General features: G+C 30.5%; 1 protein-coding gene across 5 annotated transcripts in view; it reads right to left on the bottom strand.

Moving 5' to 3' along the window:
• Positions 1-23,135, bottom strand: part of LOC100166757 (acetylcholine receptor subunit alpha-like) — a 175,538-nt gene that overhangs the window by 80,001 nt on the left and 72,402 nt on the right. For all 5 annotated transcript variants that reach the window (XR_003839649.1, XR_003839648.1, XR_003839650.1 and 2 more), the window contains exon 4: positions 18,930-19,039. Coding sequence is in view for 2 of the 5 variants with exons in the window: in XM_029490650.1 (XP_029346510.1) it covers positions 18,930-19,039 (110 nt within the window). In the remaining 3 variants the exon portion in view is untranslated. The remainder of the gene's footprint in view (positions 1-18,929; positions 19,040-23,135) is intronic.

Below are 23,135 nucleotides of genomic sequence, written 5' to 3'. Positions count from 1 at the left end.
GGAGTATATAATATATAAAGGACGAAAAACGTAATATATATATTATTATATTTTTTCCGGATTTTTGACAGATGGATGGAAAATGATAAATCGGGCCTATCAGGTTTTTTCGAGCGAGATGAGAGGAGGAAAAAGCATATAAAATAAAATATAAAACTGTCTATAGGGCTTCGCGGTCGATAAATCATCCATGCGCTTCCGGAAGGGTAAAGGTTATGAGGAAAACACAAATTATTGATAAATTACTACCCGACTAACTCTACTCCACCCCCATACACTAAACCCTTACACACGCACACACGCGCAAAAAGAAGCAAGTGTGTGCGTACACATGATATAGCTGCTTAAGCTGCAGAATGGATGTTTTCTTTCTCCGTCATTTTCATCCGTATCACCTATGTTTCTTAGTAATTATGGTTATTTCTTTCAGGAATTTAAAATACATATTTCATAGCTATAATATAACTATGACGAACACAAAGTGTCAAAGTGAGGTTATTTACATCCCTGAACAAACAATATATACATATGTTAATTATTTTCAAATATGAACAGCTTTTGATAAAAATCCTATTATTTAAATATTATTATCAAATAGATTTTAACGTATAAACTGTATATAAAATATCTTCTAGTACCTACTAAATATTTTCAAATTAATTGGTTCTGTTAAAATGTTGATTACTACATGGAGTAATAATATTATAATATATATATTCCTTTGATCAGATGCTTAAAATCAGTTTAAATAAATCAATTCAGATTATAGCCATTTTAATTTCCAATTAGTTGTACATAAAATATATTTTCATTATTTAAATACAACGATTATGTTGAATAAGTACCAACAGCACCATAAATAAATATGAAATGAAGAGGAATACACCATGGAATTATGAATAGTACCTACAAAAGATGCCAGCTTGGGATTAAATTAAAACTGCCTTAGTATGGGTACTTAAGGAGTCTTTATAAGTAGGTGCATTTCAAATTTTAGTTCACTAATAAACAAAAATGTTTACAAAATTTTAAATTTTATATGTTTTCAATCATTGTATTTAAAACAAATTTAACTAAAACACTAGTGATAATACATATTATATAATTAACATATTATAATTCATAACGTTTTGAAACCATTTAGCTTTAGTTTGTTAAACACTTCAATAATGAATAAACCCTCCTACGGTGTGATGCAAATACATGATAAATGTTTAAATTGCGTTTAAATCGAAAAATAATACGCGTTTCTAATTATTCAACTATATAGGTCCCACGCGCAACGGACGAGTGAAATACGACAAGTGTGTTTTGGATATTTCAATATATTTAAAAAAAAATCGATTATAGGCAGGAAGTAATATACCATGTATATGCTCTTTTTTCATTAGTTCGCAGAGCGCACGTAAATAATAATAATAATAATAATAATATAACATCATACCTGATTCCCTACACAACGATCTATACTCTATAGTTTACCTTACCTACTCATTTATTAGAAATTGATTGTATCGCGAAGTGACACATTTTGTGGTCTGGAATAATGTAGCGAGCGATAGACATTCACGCACGTTTGCCTATATTATATTATTATTTAACGACCTCCGGAGAACGCGACAGAGCCTGCAGTACTGCAGACAGTGGCTAAGTGATTGATCGCGTACAACGGACATGACACTTTGGCATTTCGACAGAGTTTCTAGCTTTTCACACAACATCCGACAGCCCGTATATTATAATATTATAGCGCGTATGAGTGCTCGGTCATAGTATACGATACTACGAAGGTTTTTATCCTGGAAAAATATTTTTCATCCGAAAGATAAACCCAAATAGGTATTGCAGGCTAATTCCCGTGTTGTCAGGCTGTGTTGGGTGATAATAATATTAATTATAAACAAACTTGCACAGTGTGAACATAAATAATATATCTATAAAATAAATTCTAATTATGGTATTTTCAAAAAGCCTAAATCACTCAACGGTTGAGACCTGCGGATTCCGCCAAGATTTATACTTGTAATAAACTACCTATAGTCTAGTCTTGTTGAGAATATGTACTTTTTAAATGTATTCAGAATACGTACATCAATAATTGTGTCAATTGTATTTGAAAAACGCATTAGAATACTGTATTTCAGAAGTATTTTAATATAAATACAAATTTATTTCAAAAATATTCAAAATAATTTACAAGTATATTAAAATGATTTTACCAACGTTGATCGCAGATCTATACTTAAAATTCTTAATAAATATCTAAATTAAATAATTAACAAGTAGGTACAATCTTTAATTGATTCAAGAATATCAGATGTCACATACTTATTATATTATCAAGTTAGCTTCAGCCAGGTAGATATGAATTTTAGGTATTGTGTCATTTTGCCATTTTCTAACCTTCAACATTTTTAAAAGCATTATAAAATATTATTTTAAAATTATAATATACGAATCAAAAATATTGCTTGTTGAAATATGACGGTAAAAAGAAAAAAGTATTTAAGTAGTATTCTGGAATAAAATACAAAGAAAAGTATTTAAATACAAGTATTCAAATATTTAACAATACTATGAACTACTGAGGTATTATTCGTGTTTAAATATAAAAACATGCAATTCGTTTGAACGGTCGAATAGTTTATAAGCAATAAGTAACATACATATTTGTATGATTGATCGGTAATAATTAATTTTAAAATTACAAATTAACTATAAATGTGTCGTAGACATTATAACATTTAACAAATAACAAAATAATTGTTGAAACGATAAATTAATGTACGGATAAGGCGATAACAGTAAATTTTTACAAAGAAATTATAATATTATGAACTGTTTTAAAATCTGTAATATGTGTACAATATAATAGGAATTTAAATTTAATAAGTACTATAATTATAATACAATGTTATTCGAATAATATAACAATATTTAAAACATAATCCAAAATTAAAGTAGGTACCTACTACAAAATATATTTCGGGAATCCTTGATATAACTTCAAATTTAAAATAGGTTAAATACATAATTTAACTAAGTGTATATCATATATTTTTTTTAAAATTGTGGTATTTAAAAAGTAGGTAGAAATTAAAGACTGCATGAATTTTCATTATCATTTTTGAAAATCTTTCATTAAATATACAAGTACAACAGCAGCTGCTATTTAGTTCATTTATATTTAAATTTTTAACCAACAAAATATTACTAAATAAATAATGTTGTAAGAGAATTAACTGAATAAAAATGTATTTAGATAGAAATATAAACTTTAATAAGATTGAATATACCATAATAAATTGATGAAATCAGAAAGTTTAGGAATTAAAAATGAATGTAAAAGCTATACTTCTCAGCTATAAAAGTAGAATTTAATACAACTAATTGAATTACTTTTTATATTTTAATTATAATAAATATGGTAATTTAAATGAAAAGAAAATGTCAACTTATCAAATTAAGGTGTTTTATCTGCAATTTAATCGAACTAGAAGCTATATACACACAATAATTATCATTATCAACTATACTTATTACGAGAATGATCAACCGTTGAGGGATGAAAATGTTGAAATCTTTCGGTCAGTACTTGCATTATAATGACGTCATACAATCAAATACACGTTACGGGATTACACTCTCGCATAACAGCAAAAAGTTCAGTAGTTGTTGTACTGCGATCTAAGTACCTAATACCTACACACAAATTAACTACCCCGTGCATCATCTGAAAACGGTTTCGTTGGATTTTCTCGGATTTTTCTTATAATACGTCAAAAACAATGCATACGCAATCATTCTGTTCACAGTGGTAAATCCTCGAAAACTTTACGCCGCTTTGAGTAGCTAGCACGAGTTTTTCAGTCATAGTTTTCCTGTTATTTCATTCGAAAATGTTTACTGAACTTTACAAACACACACGATAATATTGCAGAGTTTTAACCGTGCGGACGGTCGATAAGGGTCTCCTCTCCACCGTGTGTGCAAATCCTTTTATAACGCTTGTGGTCGGACCTGACGGGCCGCGGTATAGATTTGACGAAGAGATTAGTGACACGGTTGCGCAAAAATCGAGATGAATGTGACCACCTCATACCGTATACGTGGTAATACCAGCTGATGCATAAAACACGCATATCCATATCGAAAAATGAGGGAGACGTAATAATCGAGTTACAGAAAACGGTGCGCGAAAACGGATCGGAACACTATGAATAGCAATACCTATAACTAACATAAAAAAATAATAATAGTAATTCTTGTGTAATAACCCGATCAATAATGTCTCAGGGAATTCAATGCATTTTCGAATTATTATTATTTTTTTTTTTTTACAAAGTTTTTAACTATTATTTTACAAATCTGTACACTAAAACCACGCCTACCACACCTATATACACATATTTTTAGAAGCAAACTAGACGATAAACATAATATCTATTGGCTGCAGAGGCCTATCAAAAATGCGCTTCACGCTTTTTTCTATTTTTTTCTTTTAGCTAGGGCGTACTTTCTATAAGTTGCTATTGTAATTCTTTTTTGAATCCCTCGCAGTTTAAAAGTCATATATGTTTGTGAATGATGATCCAATGTCTCTGTTTCCCAACGAGTGAAAAGTTAAACATTTTATGACTATAACAGTATATTTTGTTCTTCAAAACAAAAATAAAAACAACAAAAATTGTACAACGCTTTGGATTTTCAAATATATTATCGTTTACAATGATAATAATAATAATAATAATAAATAATGTGTTGTATAATTATTGTCTGGTGCGCGATGAACGAATCACCCTGTACGATATATTATTATGTTATCCGCACTGGAGTGTACGAAGAGAAGAATGTCAATTTATATAATATCTAACGCGTGCGTGTGTTTTTGAGAGTCACTCGAACGTCCGTTTAATCGAAGCACGCGCGTTTTATCACCCCTACACCTGCCCACGACCCACCATTCATATAATATATATATATATAATAAAAACGCGCTCGTCGTTTTAATAATGGTGCGATTTTATCGTATATACACGAGCACACTATATACACCTTCGACTAGATGATATTATACGTATAGGTATTTGTGAACGGTTCTCATTGTAGGACGGGAGAGATAAGAACAGGCGTAACAATTGCACCGACTAATGATAAATCAATTCAAAGGCGTCTCGAGAACAGTCAAAATCGATACGTATTTATATCGTGTTTGTATATTACTATTTTATATTATACAGGGTGAAAATGTATTTCCGTACCGTAAACCATACGTTTTTAACGAGGTTTTTTTGAAACTTTGATTTAATATTTACTGTTTTAATTAACCATCGTTACTATCTATCATATATTTTATGTCAGAATATTATAAATATCTACACCACTATTATAACGCTTTTAATTTGTTAGTTTAAAATTTGAAATTTTTATTTTTAACATTTCCATTCATTCCTGTGGTATGCATGTGGGCGTGTGTACAATTTTCACGAATAGGTGAACATTATAACTTCGCACACTTGTCGATTGAACAATCCTAGATATTTCATCTTTCGAATAATGCTCATTATTGTAGACCGCGGGAACTTGCGACGACGACTATGTAGATGTATACAGTACTGTGAGTAATAACGATTAACGACTTGCACATTTGCACATAATGCATAATTTTTACACAGCCGTTGACGGGGTTTCCGGTCGGTATCACCGTTAACTACGCGCGAACATTGCGAATAATTAAGACGGATGTCCGGTCGTGAATATGCCACTATAAGTAAAAGTTTCATCGGTCGCCACCCACCACCGTCCCATGTCCGAAACCCATCCCAATTGCCACCGTCTACTAATCAATGAGTAACAGGCGTCCGAAACCTTGGCGCGTGCGACACATCCTGTACATGGTGTCAAAATGTTAGCGGCTTCTCTGGAAACTAAAAGATCTTACCATAGCTCTTCATCGCCCAGATAAACATATGTATATTATTATGATTCAGAAACATGCATGCGAGTAACATTATATGTAATATAATATTATAATGTAATGGTGCATAACAGTCGGTATGGTCAGGGCGATCTGGGTAAGCGGCACGCGGCTGATGAGTAATTTAAAAATAGCTGCAATGCGTATATGTAATATTTTTGAATATTTGTATCAATAACATTTGATAAAATACGTAACATATTAAAACATCAATACGTAAAACAATTTATAGGGTAATTTATTTCTATACATTATTATAGGCATGTATATGTAGACAATATTGTAGGTATTCATCGACTACACGCCGAACGATTATTCACATTTTTAAAAACTCAATTCTATAGATTTTTGACGTTATACATATAGTACAATTTATATAACGCTATGCGATTATTATTGTTTTAAATCATTTAAGTGTTAATAAAACATAAAATATAGATACATACTTCTCGTGAGATTTCGCTCGCAGTTTTGTTTTCGTGTTGCACGAGCATACAATGTTACCACAGTAGGTTAAAAAGCTTATTGGCACTACTAAAAGGAGGTACTAGGGGGGATTTGACTCCCCAACAAAAATTCCCAACCTCAATTAAAATGTTAAGTGTTGAATGTTATATGCACTCGGTGCTGTGTAAATAGAAGCGCTGACACTCCAATCGAGCCCATTGTATTCTACCGATACAAAATACTATAATTACACGTTGTAGGTAGGTCGTATATATAATATATTATTATATTATTTATACCGAAAAATGACGAACGCCGTTCTTTTGTTTCGAATCATGTGACAAAAACACTGCGTGAAGCAATCGGTGTTCTCCTCATTACCCACGAATGCATTGAATTGCACGCTATTCAAATTAATAACGAGGCCACTGATGGTAATTACTTAAATTTTAAAAATCATTTTTGGTTTGAATATAAAATGTTAAAGGTACTAAAATATTCACCGGTGGTTTGACTCAGACGTATTGCAAATTTGGCTTAATACGAAATTATGCATTTAGAATTTCAATTTGGACACATTTAGATCAAAAAAATCTATCTAGTAATAATATATAAAACAACGCTTTATTCTTTCTATTATGATACTAAATATATTTTAGATTCTGAACGTAGCGAATAATTTATTGTATTTAAAATGATGTGTGTTTTTTTTCAGTCTGGCATCAACATTCGGGGTAGTAAAAATATTTCGATTTACGACTTCATCATCTTTCATGATAGAAAAGTGAATTTATAGTTGGAACTTTTGATAGGTAAAAATTGAAAATTCCAAGAAGTTTTCGATAACTCAGCGAGAAAAATCTACGTTTTAGATTTTTACATAGATGATAGATGAATGTAATACAAGTACAAAGACTTAATATTATTTTAAATTACAATAAGAGTGTAAAAGTCAGTGTTGTACCAATATAATTATTTTGCATTTAAAGATGATCATTGAATTTTAAAGGCGATTCGTTCAAAATACAACTGTTTTCAATAAACTGAAAAGACTAAAAGGTCGTATTTCTTATAATAGTAGAAAATAAAACGGTTTTGAATAATTTAAAATGTTTAAATGTCAATAAGTATGTCAACATGTTTGATTGTCAGAATTCCTCGACCCTTTTTGACAATTTGCCGTGCCACGAAAAATTCTTAAGAATCATGTATGTATGTATTTGATTCATTAAATTCAACATAGTAACAAATAACAATATGTAAACAAAAAATAATAATCGTGCACCAAGTAAAAAACACTTAAGCGAACTTTAAATATGAATGCCACTGAATAACACTTAATTCTATATACGATAACCACATCGTATTTTTTGATTGCGTATATAATATAAATCATGGCATTTTTTTTTTCACAATTTATTATTGTCATTGTATGATTGTGACAATGACTGTGGAATAAAAACAATTGACGTGTCATCAAGTGCACTTTTATATGCCAATTCACGAGAACACACTAAACGGCAGGCACATTTAGTCGACGCCTTGAGTGACGTTTTGTTTTGTCGAAAGAGTTTTATTTAAAGATCTATCTATACCACCCCACATTGGTGCGCAATGATTGATGTGCATAAAATCCAAGTAGTTCCTTTACTTCAGTTGATGTAAGGAGAAAAAAATAACCGGAAGTGTTTGGCTATTTACCAATGTGTTTTTTTCTAAAGTCTAGCTTCTTAGAGAAAAAAAACGGATCAGAAATAATATTTTCTTTTGAGACACATCTCCATGACATAATGCACACGCATGAGAACGTTTATGCGATCGGATTTCCCTGTTTTTCCTCCCTTATGATTGTTTAACGCTACCATAAAAATTCAGTACATAACAACACTTCGGTAAACTTTACGAGACCTCATTTTTTTTTTTTATCGTTCGAATTCTGATCACACATACGCACACGTCTGTTAGGCGCAAAACTCTGAGGCCGTTTCGTTTCTGCTGCGAATTAATAGCTTCCATTCTTCCTGTTTCTCTGTAGGGTAACTGACGCGCACACTGTGGGCCAATTAATTATGTATGCAGTGAAACTAAAACGCGTGAAGAGGCGTTCGAAAATAGGAAACGGCGGCACAGGGAAAAGGAGGAGTTAAATATCTCATATATGAGAAAATTACGAAAAAAGAACTTTATTAAAATTAAGCTGGTCATTATGCAGTTAAACCAAGTTTAATTATATGCAGATGTAATGCCTATATTTAAATAAATATTATATACATTTGTCTTTATTTTTAAGTGATACATACATAAATACATTGAAATATAATATATGCAAAATTTTTAACACATAATATTATATTGATATTATAGAATATTATGTCACTATATTCAGGTACGGGTTTATTAATCTTCATAAAAAAATAAAAAAAAATTAAACAACGATGGATATAGAAAATTTAAAAATAGTGAAACACAGCGTGAAACTGGCACTTATTATTTTTTTAATATTTAGTGAAAACCAGTAAACAAGTTATTTTTATCTGATGAGTGATGGGGACAATCTAAAAATGGTGTTGTAAAGAAATTTGAATTGAATTATCAAAAATATCTAACAAAAATAAAATATAATTTCATAATATAGTTCAAATTTAAACAAATTAATTATTAATTCATGTTTAATTATTATAATTATTACCGTTCACTATCTATACAATTATTTCTATAATATAAATCCTATTGTTTATAAAAAGATTTTATGAGTAAAAAAACTTTGACTTGGATTTTATCCAAATATATTATTATTTCAAAGAAGAAAAAAAAAGCATATCGATAAATAAAAAGTACGAGCCATTTGAGAAATGCTCAACCTAAAAACAATGGTGACTTTTGTTAAAGAAACACAGTTTATAAAAACATAAAAAGTTGTATTTTTTACTATACCCTCAACTCTAAGTGTCTTAAGCGTTTTAGTAAAACACTTATTTCCAACTGATAAGTTGTTATCAATATAATTAAGTGGGTTCGATCGAAACATTTATAGATATACAATATGAATCATGATATGATTATTAATAATAAAACTAAAAAATATGCATACCCAGTTAATTTAATGTAAATAAATTCTTGATCCTTCCTATAAACAAATACATTTTGTAACCATCAAATGTTTGTCATACGTGATATATTATGATTTATAATCAATAATTTAATAATTTTTGTATAATATTGCGAATAAGTAATTTAATTTCTTAAATGTAGTATATATACAATTATATACCTTACGAATATTATGCCACTATACATAATATCCCGATTAAAATTAAATAGCTGCTGTAGCATTTGTGGTTTTTTTTCATGTATACAAAAATAAATACTTCTGACATAACTAATATCATAAATGTATCATTTCCTAGTCGACTTATTATTTAGTAAAAAAATTGAATGAATAATACTGATCCAAACGTCCACCAAAAATCTGTACCACAATATTTCCTATATAAGCTTTATCGGGTTATATCGTCTTAGCTTTTGTTTCATAAGCGTCGGTTCTCTGAGGACCGATTTCGCAACATGCTCGACAGGGGAAAAAATATTTTTGATAAAATCAACCCTTACAGTATAAGTACGCCAGGGACTAATTTCAGCGGCATCGACCGTTTCATATTTTTATATTTTATTTCATCCCGGGAAAGCATTTTTTTACGCGGACGCGACACAGTCACGTAGTCCTCATAGTGTAGCGCGTACGGTCCTTATATCCGGGGGGTCATTTTATTATATCCATTATTATTATTATCATCATTTTGGAATGAGCTAGTCGGAAAGAGTGGGGTATTGAATTGGTGATTTTATTTTTATTTTGTCCCTTCTTATTTCATTACAAAACCGTCTGTTTGGTTAATGGACGTCACATCCGCAAAGATAATAATAATAATAGTAATAATAAAGTGACATAAGATATTTGCGGCAAAAGTGGAGCAATTTATTTTCGTGGCAGTCGAAACAAAACGGAAACGCTGGCCAGAAAAATGCAGCCACGGGACAAACCGATAGAATTGAATTTTTATCCAGCACAATATTGTGCTTGTGCTTGCCATCGCCAAAGCGAACTTAATTAATAACAATAAATGACGTGAAAATTTTACTTTGATTCTTTCAAACGATACTGTTTTTTTTTATATAATATATATATCATTATTATTACTATTATTATAATGATAAATGAAAAACATTTGGGTTTAATACATCCATCCGAGATTAAATTGTGTCTGTGTTTAATGTTTTACGTTATATTATGATAATATTATTATTTTGCGCGTGACGAAGTTCAAAACTGTGGTCGGGAGTAACGACTCTACTTTATTTATAGCAATTAACATAGCGTTAGTACAGAAGTCAGTAAGTTGCAGTACACGCAATGTAGCGATGAAATATTATAGCCAGCTAAACAATTAGTAATTACGTTTAGCGTAGGTAACAGAAATTGTCACTACCTACGTGATGATAGTAAAAATATGTTCCAAGATTAAAATAAACTTTTAAATTACTATATGATTTAAAATTACGATACTAGTGCGGGCACTGTCTGCAAATTCAAGATAATAAAACGTATTATAATTATTATTGTATTGTGTATTTCTCTGGTAAAATAACCATTAATAAGAAAACGTAAAATTTCATTATCACTTTTTAGCATAAAAAAAAAAAAAAAATTAACTATTTGTTTGGAAGTAGAGTAGGTACCAACCTACCTAAACTTAGCATAAAACATATTCACAACAATCTTGTTAATCATTCATATGAACATTTTTTTTCTATTACAAATATTATAATTATTAGTTTGAAAATTTAATTTCCAAAAAGAATTACATTTAACGTGTTAGTTCAAAAAGGTACTAATAACAATACAGTTTTATCAGTGATAATGAATAATAATATAGGTGTTGTATTTACTTATGATGTACAAAAATATAAAATAAATACTTTTTTTCAAGTCCATTCCATATTTGGATTATGTAGGAACTTGGCATAAAATAACAGATGACAAGTCACAATTGTTATAAACATTGTGAAGATTGTGTCCTCAACGACCCTTTCATTTGAAAATTACTGTTGTATCAAATTGTACCTACTTAAGTGTACGCATATATATATATATATTATATATAAAATGATTATACGTAATTATTCAAAGATGCCACTTTTTTATATTCTTAGTGGCTTGTATTATTTTATATTATAGTATTATACTATAATTATTGTCTGTATACGTTACTAAAATACTAAAATAAGGAAACCTAACCTAACATAACCATCGTTGAAATATCGCATGATCTTAGTGGAGATCTAAAAAGGTTTTTTTAGGATACGGTTATTTGTCGTTGGTTTCATATTTAATAATAGCAAACATCACTATTCTTTACTGGAATGAGTGAAGCAAGACGTGTGCTCGATCGTTTGCACACATTCAAAATGTTCTACCTGAAAATGTATGACTCATTTTCGCACAACAAAAACCATCGTTAAAACTAACGTCTAACACACAAATGTTTTTAATTTTAACTCACCCAAGATAATTTAATTGTCGGGCACAGATAATCGAATATTGCATAGCAACATATTAAGGATATCTATAGATAAAAATAATATTTTGTGTAGATAAATATTATTTTGAATCTTAGGTACTTCTAGTAAGTACATTGTCACAGTGAACAACACCTTTATTGACAGTGTAGTCTGTTGATTTGTAAGTATTATAGAACAGTGAATAGGTTGTGCAGAAACTCAGATACCTACTTAAAATCTGTGCACAAATGAGTTCGTTCAGAATAATCGTAAAATCAAACGGATTTTATTTAAGTTCAGAAACTAACAGGCTTTAGCGTTGTTTGTACATTGGACATTTAAACTCAAATTCTCTGCTACAGGTATACTTACATAATGAAATATTAATGAGGTCTTAGTTGTTTATCTTTTGTGTGGTTAACCAGTTATTCATATTAATATTATTATGTAGATTAGGATTTAATAAAAATTCTTTTTACCGAATCAGTTTTCCTGTTTAGTGTTTATTTATCACAAAGAAGATTGAATGAAAACATCTTAAAACTTATTAAGTGTGTAAATAATCCGTCCGCTATATCTGCATAATAGTTTAAACTTCTCTTGTGCTATAAAGTTTTTGTTGAAACCATAAATCATAATATTTAAATTTCCGTCTTGCCAAAACGTTACGCAATAATTTGTCAACAGCTTCATCGGATTGCCCTAAGTACCTCATATTTTCACCTCGTGTAATTATACTTTAACGGAGTGATCCGTGCGAATAAAATGATTTCGAAACCGACGCGAAGAAAAGTAAAAGCCACCCCGTCTGAAATATCACGTTACGAGCTATAATAGGCTTAAGTAATTTTTTTCCTCGTGATTTAAATCGCGTCGGATGAAAAATGCCGCTCGTTGAATAAACGCGAAATAATATCAAAGTCGAGAAAATTACGTGCCTTCCTACATGCGGTTATAAAACGGGAGTTTACTCGTTCCGAATACGGACATAAATTATTAGAAGATCGGATCGTACACAAAAGAATAATATACGCCGTGTAGCGTAATCGCGTCCCGTGTATATAATGGGAATATCTTATGAATTATTATATTATAATATAAAAGTGGGTTTAGTTTAACCGGCTCGAACATAACACACCAAACACGCGCGATCCATGCGCGATACTATTATATTATCATTTTGTTCGGATAATGGTCGGCTCGTATCATTATATAATAATAATATTATTATACGACGACATCCAACACTAGAGCGACGACATCGATGATTCGAGTATACAATAACGGCAATAATTATATAAACATTTTGCCGGTACTTGATAATATATTATGTGCGCGAGTACGCGCTCAAACGCGGTGTTGTGCACGAGACTTTTAGACTTTTAGTCGACATCTATCAAAAGCCAAACAATATAACGTTGTGCCGGTAAATCCGGCACAATATAACGTAATAATCATAATATAATATTGTTATGCGTGCCTGCGTTAAATTGGCCTAGGACCAAACGGCGGCGCCATCCCTCGGCTCTGAAAAGATACTTTATAATGATATATAATACGATATATATATTATTACGTGTGGTGTACACGTACAGTATATGTAGGTATGTATGTGTACATATATATATATATATATATATATATATATTTATTTATTTATGCACAAGAGGTCCTATGAAACATATAATACATATAATACGCGTAGGTATATAATATGTAGAGGTATACGCATGTATATGTGAAAAAGCGGAATTAATATTTACGACCGTACCATCCACCGGGGCAAACCATGTGTAGGCGGTTTTTAGTTATCGTCTCGACTTCAACGCGTAGATACTACTTAAAATATTATATACAGGGTGATTCACCAAGTATTCTCTATCTGATTTCCAACATTTTTAAATATATACGATACTTATATAGTTAAAAACTTTAAAAGACCATACAATTTTCAAACTCTTGAGGTTTGCTTTAGGTACTACCTACTTAAGAAGTGAGTGTCCCGTGAAGATACAAACTTTTGTTTTTCAAATCAGAACCACCCTTTTCCTGCACGTATATTATATAGCGAATAATTTTACTGGAAATGTTAACGTATCAAAATCAAAGTTCAAACGAGTAGTTTCTGAATTATTTAACTTTGTTTAGGTACTAAGGATAATAGTTCCTATGATCTTGGGTTTGGGGGATATAGAGGCTATGGTAATTTGAAAATTTTAGCAATCTACAATTTGTGAAAATGGTTTAAGTTTAATAAATACTAGGTCCAATATTACAAGTATTTTATATTTTTGTACAAACATTTTTAAGGGCTATTATAGTATTGTCATTAGTATAAAAATGTTAATAACTGAGAAAATGCTCGTTCAAATTATGAATTAAATACATGATCATTTTCAAAAAAAAATATACACTAAATAATTTACTGTATAAATGGGGGGGGTTTCATTTAAAAAACAGACGTTTTTACCGCCAAAGACAATCTCCAAAGTATAGGACAACAAATCTTGAGAATTTGAAAATAATATGGTTATTACGACATATTATGTCGTATATATCTAAAAGTTAAAAAATCAGATTGTGAATGATTGATGAATTATTCTGTATAATGTATAAAAAGTAGTATCTACGCGTTTAAGTCGAGACAATAACAAATAACCCTTTTGTAGTAGTACAAAAATCTCAAGAGCTTAAAAATATTCAAAAATTCTAAAAATCAGAATTTTGATAAATTCAATGTTATATGAAAAACGGGGGTGAACATTTTTGGTGAATTACCCTGTATAGTACTATCCCGTATATATATATAATTTAATATATACATTATACCAACACCGTATTCCGAATTTTCCGGCGCGGCACTCGGCACGCACTATTTGCTTCGCGTCGACGCTATACCACGGTATAAAAGTCCGGAATAAAATACGTGCCGTTGTTTCGACCATCGTCGTCGGGGGTGTTGGTTGTTGATATTGTAAGATATATCATTATGTTACTTGTATTAGAATTTATAACAATCCTCCGTTGTGTCATAACTGAAATATTATGTGCGTATCGTAAATCTTTTTCGGGACCGGCATTTTTGAAACGATAAATTTTCTACAATTCTATCGGAAAAAAATATGTTTTCATTTAGTATTGTTTTCGTAAAATACTCAGTTAACAGAATTGTGTATAGTATACAGTATACTAATTGTCCGTAATATAGATGATGACATATTATCATGATATCAGCTATAACAGATCACTTTTTTTCTTCTATAAAGCTCGTCATTTATTTAATACCTATAACTGAATATTTTATTCAAGAAAAACCTTATTAAAATGCTCAATGTCGTATTGCGGACGATAAACAGTTAGAGATTTTGGAAACATTACAAAATGGCTTTTTATAGGAATAACAATAATAATTGTCTATTGGAAACATCGAAAGTTGCGTGTTCACTACAATAACGTTTTTATCCTAACAATTGTTATTTCTTGGTACGGTCTATTTGAGTGGCCAGTTCGTTTGGTAAATTGTATTGCGTGCGACTTTTCATTGGGTACTCTTAAAAGTAAAACAAAGTGAGCGTAAACAATAAACTTCATAAAAATAAGTGCCTCGCCTCTTAAATAATTGAGAAGAATAATATCAGGAAGTTAAATCTAACAAAGCATCTACGTTTATGCAATCTAATAATCATGTGTTGTGATTAGTATAGTTGTATTTATTTTTTTCTGTCTTGGCAGAAATGGCCCTTAGATTTTTTTTATAATTAACTCACATTAGTTTGCATTGTACATGTATACACGACGTATATTCTCGTGGCCTACAATAATTTATCAAGTTTGAGTTGTAAAGAAAGATGGTCAGCTGTTATTTTTTGTCTGCGGGTTTAGGGCTCCCGATAGAATACTGAATATTTCCGCTACCTACTTGTCTCTCCTAGTATTTACTACATTCGGTTATAATGCGTTTTACCTCAACCGGTACAGATAGGTAGGAGTGAATTCCCTTTTCATTCTTGTTTTATTATATTATAGTGCAATAAATGAAAATATCTATCTCGTAAACGGACTTAAAGTTACACGTCATTAAAATGTTTTATGTATTGTATATGTAGTATTTAACTTTTGATTTACCCGTATAGTTTCAATAATTTGCATGATGAAATGAATGGTGGACAATTTCAGTGAATAACAAGTACCTACGTATACTGCAGTATAAACGTATATAACTGTGAATTAAGTGTACGACGATATTGTAGCTTTTAAGATAATATATACCATATATACCTAATGTATATTGTTTGAATTGATTGCGCCACACAAAACACTATCGGAGCTTTCTATCAAATACATCGAACAATGCGTTTGTATACTTTGTAATGATAATAAATGCGTATAGCACTGAGTCAGTTATGTTAATGTAAACGTTTCCTAAGCGCGTCTGTGTAAAAGCGTTTGTGGATATCTCAAATCACTAAACAGTATTATCTTATAACGTACACACTATTTTCCTTAACATTTACGTTCACTTACTGCACATAGGCACGGTTAATGTTTATACGTAGTTATGCATCCAATGAAATACTGGCGTTCATCGCAATCATTTTTATCTTATGAAACCGCTATTATGAACGTACTAGAAGTCTAGAAATGTTTTTATTCCTTTGTGATTTAGACGTTTAGCGCTTAACGCACTGTATATAGTTCCAGTGCCGGTAGTCATTAGTCAATGGCGTATTGTATTTTTAGAACAATAGTTGTTTGTGTAAATGTGGGTCGATGGTTATCGCCTATCAGGTCTTATACCTATACCCATGGGAAATTAATTATTGAAATTTGTCAATGATTCCGAAATCCCACGTGACCGTGTATAGCCGCAAAGGTCGTCTACCAACGTCAATTAGTGGTTTTAATATTGTATATAATAAAAATATAATAAATCGGTCTAATACGAAAACCAAAAGCGTCAGTCCATTGACGTATAAGGTACTTATTAAGTACGAAGTAAAATAATTTTCAATTATAACAATATTATATTAAGTATGTTATTATAAAAAAATCCTAATAAGGAAACGTATACAATCAACAAACAAAAGGACCATTCAATTGTAATGATAATCCACTTTATCATTGTGTAAATAAACTGAAAAAATTGTTAATCACGGAAAGACTAATTATTATATTATCATTGACTATTTTCAAACTAAATTTTAAACCAAATAATAAATGTATATTACATGAATACTTTTAAAAGTATATAAAATCTAAGAAATATTATGACGATCCACGTTTTAAAAATCTTACTAGTATTTGTTTCAAATATAATATGTAAAAAAGTATAATATAAGGTTATTGGAGGTAAAAATAAAACAAAAGGGACTTATAAAGAATATTATTCATGGATTCCAACATTTACAATGCATAACACTATAGTATAAATACACGACGTGAGTCCATCAATATTTCATTCGACTATATGTGTAGCTATAAAAAAAAAGAAGTTTTTCAAGCCGATTGAATTTTATCGTCTATTATCCTTATAGTATTAATAAAGCATAGGCATAATATAGCGCACGTGATACGAACTTAATACACGAAATTGGATGATATACATTTAATATAATAGATAAGTAGGTATTTACCTACGACATATACAATTATCGTTTATTTTTTTTTTTTAAATATTATATGTATTATAATAAATTATTATCATAGATTGAATTTAAATATCCAACCTATACTAAAGAAAATTACACTCCACAAATATAGTTCCGATCTGAACCGTGCCTTTTATATAGGACGATTATCCGCTTTTAAACCGTGTCAATAATATAATAAATTGACAATCACGAATTAGGTACAATAATGTAACGTATAAATATATCTATTATAAATATATATTATATTCATCTGATCGAGGGGAACACATCAATATTGCATACAGATAGAGCTGTGGTGGTGGTGGCAGATTCTTACGCCGCGCAATTATTATTATTGTTATTATTATAGTTTTATGCAGTATTACATATTTTTTTAATGCGGTACCTATAGGTGTTATTCAATTGTACCTGCAGCAGTATTATACATTGTAGCTACAATAATAATATAGTGTATGATAATAATAATATAATATATTCTAATGTTTTCATGGTATGCATTCCGTTTGTCGTCCACGGGGGAATACGCACACACGCGCATTGTGATCATCGACAGTGACGGCTGCAGGGTTGGCGGGAGTAACAAAACTCCACAAAAAAAACGCAAACACACACTTAACTATAGTGTACATTTTTTTTCGCTCTTGTATTACACACAACTCGTAATAACACGATGAACAATATTATAAATATTAATTTTGTTTTATTATAAATTATATAATACGCACTACGCGAATTGGCAATATCGATATAATATGCAACCGCATCAGTAGTGGTAGTAGTAGCAGTAGCAGCAGCTGTATAGTCATATATTCATAGCAGAAACTACACAATATAATATTATAATATAAATTATTATATTGTTGTGTTAGTAAACATATTACACATACTGACATAATTAATCGGGAAATATATATATATTACGCGTAGCAAACAGGGGGCTAGACGGGGGCGATCGGTCGCGTGGGCGTGAGTTATGCATATCATACGTCATATAGATTGTGTGTGTGTGTGCGTGTGCGTGTGTGTGTGTGTGTGTGTGTGTGTGTGTGTGTGTGTGTGTGTGCGTGTGTGTGCGTGTGTGTGCGTGTGTGTGTGTGCGCGCGAGCGCGCGCGCGTGTTTGTTATAATATACATCATATGTTCGTAGTGGTCGTAAACAACGACTATGTTGTAAAAATAAGGGATCATATAATAATAATAATTTATTCGTATTATTATTATTAACTTTGAATAGTGAGGGGACAAATTTTCGGGGGTGAACGCGCACGCGTTCGAAATATTGTGAATACGCTCACTTGTTGTAGAGCACGATATCCGGCCGCCAAATGTGATCGGAAGGCACGTGGAGCATTTGCACGCCACCATACTCCTTCGGGTCCCATTGCAATTTGTAATCATTCCACGCCTGCAACACAGCCAAACATTCGAATTGTATATTACATTGTAATACATCGAGAATGAATAATATTATAGTCGAGATAAATTATAATAAATCGAAGTCCGGATTTGTATGCACCAAAAAAAAAAAAACTACTATAATTGAATAATGTACAACCGTGCATAAAAATAACCTTGAAATATACACCTGATATTCTTAAAAGTCAAAACATAAATTAAATAATCAAATGGCACAAGTACCTATTATTAGCTCTTATTTATTGTGCTTTTATACGAAAATTACAATTTTTATTTAATTGCCTATCCATATGTATCCATATAATATATCAAGCATCGATACCCTTTTAGAAATTTTAAAGATGCTAAAAAGCCAGGCCCATATTATTATTTACAAATACTTACTTACATATATTTTTTCTACCATGAATGTCCTGTATTGGTACAAACTTCTTTTTTCAAATGAAAACTAGGTACCTTTTATCTTAGTAAATTGAAAGGCCGATAATTCAGATGAAGTTTTTGAGTTATTAATCTATTAAGGATCGTAGTTCAAAGATATTGGTTTTACATAAGCTACAAAATAGATTTAATAAATATTTAGTACTTTTTACTAAAGTTATTAGTACAAGGTGTCCCGCAAGGATTTACCCATTAAGATATCTCCTGAGATAATACATTTATCATACATTTTTTATTAGACTCACAGAGACAAGGACTACATATATTTTATTTTTTAATTTAATTACATTTTTTGGTAAAAAAGTTAAACATTTTTATTTGAAGATAGTTATTTTATAAAGATTTATTTTCTGAAAATATTGACCTTTCAACATTTTATTTTTATTTTTTTTAATCATTTTTTCAGTTTATAGGTAAAACAGCAAAAGGCCAGTTTTTGTCCGGGTGGTAAGTCCCCTTCTACGGATAATGGATATATACTCACTGGACACCTTGTATATCTGTATCCTCAGTCAAATTTTTCAATTTTTTTAATATATAAAATGTTAGTTAGTTAATATTAATGTATACAATAAAAATCATTTGCTTAACAAATTACAGTAAAAAGATGGCTCTCAATTGGAAAAATATGTTTGTAGCACCACAGGATACTCATTAAATAATAAAAAATCTAAGGATTAGAAAATATTATGACCCTTTAGAATTCCAAATATCAGATTTTTAATAAAATATAAATTACCTATTAAATAAAAACACGAGGGTGAGCATGCTTGACGAATCATCTGTATAGAATATTTGTGTATAAGTGAGTATATATGTTAATGTATTATTATAAGGTTTTTTTCTCACAAAAATCTATTGTGTTATTAAAGACGGTACGTATATAATATATTTATGTATACGTAGTAGGTACATATTATATAGTGCTTATTTATAGACGATTCCGTTCCATCGAAATGATATTATGACGAGCGCGGCTTCGGTAAACGAATTAATTTTCAGTTTAAACCACGAGGCTTATCCTAATTATTGCTGTAGTTATCACGATTATGTATAAACAATCTGGTAAACGGATTAAACACTACCTATACACAGGTAGGTAATTGAATTACAGGCCACTGATGTACGTAATAATAATATCATAACAAGGACATATGATTACGTCATTAAATAGTATATTTGTATATTAGTTTCTGCGATGCACATGTATTGATATGATTGTGATGATCTCATTGTATAATAATTACTATTATTATTACTAATTATTATTATTATTTTGAATGTAAATTAATTTTGATATAATTCATGTACAATAATCATACACGGGGGGGGGGGGGGGGGGCAAGTTGTAAAAGTTGTAAAACACATGAGAGTATGGTCTCAACTCTCAAGTAATTCTGGAGTGAGTGTCATACTTCCTCCCTCGGTTTAATGAACTCTGTTCTCAATAACGTTGTTAAGAAATATAGGGCTTATACAGTAATTGGGAGACAACAACATTAATTATAATCTTATTTGCGATAGGTGGTATCAAAATAATATAAATAATAATGTATTATTAAGTTCTGACGGAGAAAATGGTTACATAAATACTATGTGGATATAGACCACGTTGTACATATAGAGCAATTTATTAATAAATCTATAATTAAATTGTATTATTCTATTTAACATGGGGAATGTATACTAAGCCATAGAATTCTTCTCATAAATTCTATAAAGATTCTATAAAGATAATTGTAGAGCAATTTTAATAACATACTGTTTGTTTATATCCTTGTATGCTTACGAGTAGTTGCTGTAGGTACAGGAATATCCGATATCATCGTTCATGACTTTTCTAAATTATTGTATTGTTTGAAATGTGTTAATCAACTTATTATTATTGTATTATTGACTATTGTGTATATACTCAAATGAAATCCACTATTTTATGAATTTAAAATATATCCTTGTAGTTGTTATAACTGTGTAAAACGTTCAGTGGTTAAATCATAGACATAACATCTGACCAAGACTTAGGAAAACTCACAGTTATATAATAATAAATTATATATTATTGAGAATACAATTAGCTTGGTAGGTAATTACTAAGTATAGATCGCAACTAAATTGTATTGCAGAATATTACTATAATATAATATATTATAATATAATATTATTATTGTCCCCTTTCCCATGTACCTGAATTGCCTATACAATACGCCGTCTTACAATTTTTTTTTTTATAATATATTACCACTAAATTATACAGACAAATGTAGCCGAGAATAATATTCTTCTTGTTACGATAAATATGACGCAGGATATTAATTATTGCTTTTATATTTGTTTTATAGAAAATATTTGATTAAAATGTTACTATACGCTTGACTTGATGAAAGGAAATTACAAAAAACCTTCTTTTATACTACAAAATTAAAAATAAAATATAAACATAACTACTATAGTTAATAATTCCAGAGGATTATACAACGGATAAGGTGTAATTTGGATACGTTAGAATATAGATGAAAATAAAAATAAAATCGTAAAATTATAATAATATATTAACCGCATCTGCAGCCGGCTACATCAGTAATCAAGATGAAGGGTAATATGACACGCGCATGACGTCTTCGGGTTGCAGACTTGCGAAAATTATAAAAAATAACAATTTATTAACGGCAATGAAATTAATGTACGCACTACTATGATAATAATATTACATTTAGGTGTAAACAAAAAAATCACAAACTGTTTTCGTCTAGTCGAAATAACCATCGCGCGAGCGTTTACTCCGGTAGTGGCGATCTATTATCTATGAATGTCATTTCCGGCTTACAACACGCCACAACATCGCCACAACAATAAATTCGTCAGCTTAAGTGATTGTGTGCGTGGCGGTGGTGCGGACACGGTGTGTGAATTATCAGACACCGCACACGCACCAGCCGCGGACCGTGTCCGAATTTGAGCGTTCGATAGTGTTACAGTAATCGTTATAGTATGCGTCGTGCGGGGGGGGGGTAAGGCTGCAGAGGGTTATAAGGAAATGGAGGTAGAGACTGACGCTAGACTTTGTGGTTTTCCCGGGTCACCGTGCCTCATACACTTAATAGCCGACTCACTCGTATATCCGACGTCGTCCCACAAGACACTTCCCGACTTCTTTACACTTCCGAGGATTTCGAAAAATGATATCAGTAATGATCGGCGAGGGTACGCCACACCGAACCCAAATAATAGCACGTTGATGGTTACTGCATAGTAATAATAATACATAATACACGACTACCTACTTCACGCGACAACGATTTCGTCGTTTATAAAATGCGACCACCCGTTAAGTATAACAACAAAAAATTCGACATACTCTACTACAGAATTTTTTTCTTTTTGAACTCCGCCATCTAGTTTTTTTTTCTCTCGTTTGACATTTTTTGAATGCACAAAAACAAGCAAAATTTATCTGCGTTCAATAATTAAAATGTCGTATTCAGAACCGGGTAAGTTTGCAAATAGCATTCAGTTACATACCTAACACAACAATAATAAATTAGTAAAATTAACAAAAATAGTAAGTTTTCCCAAAATGTCTGCCATTCTTCCATTATTTTGTTAAAGATTATGTTAAACATTTCGAATGAGGCTGATGAATGAAT

The sequence above is a fragment of the Acyrthosiphon pisum genome, chromosome A2 (assembly GCF_005508785.2).
Source record: "Acyrthosiphon pisum isolate AL4f chromosome A2, pea_aphid_22Mar2018_4r6ur, whole genome shotgun sequence".
In the NCBI taxonomy this organism is placed as follows: Eukaryota; Metazoa; Arthropoda; class Insecta; order Hemiptera; family Aphididae; genus Acyrthosiphon; species Acyrthosiphon pisum.
The sequence above is the reverse complement of the archived record's forward strand: the minus strand, read 5'-3'. Positions and strand labels throughout refer to the sequence as shown.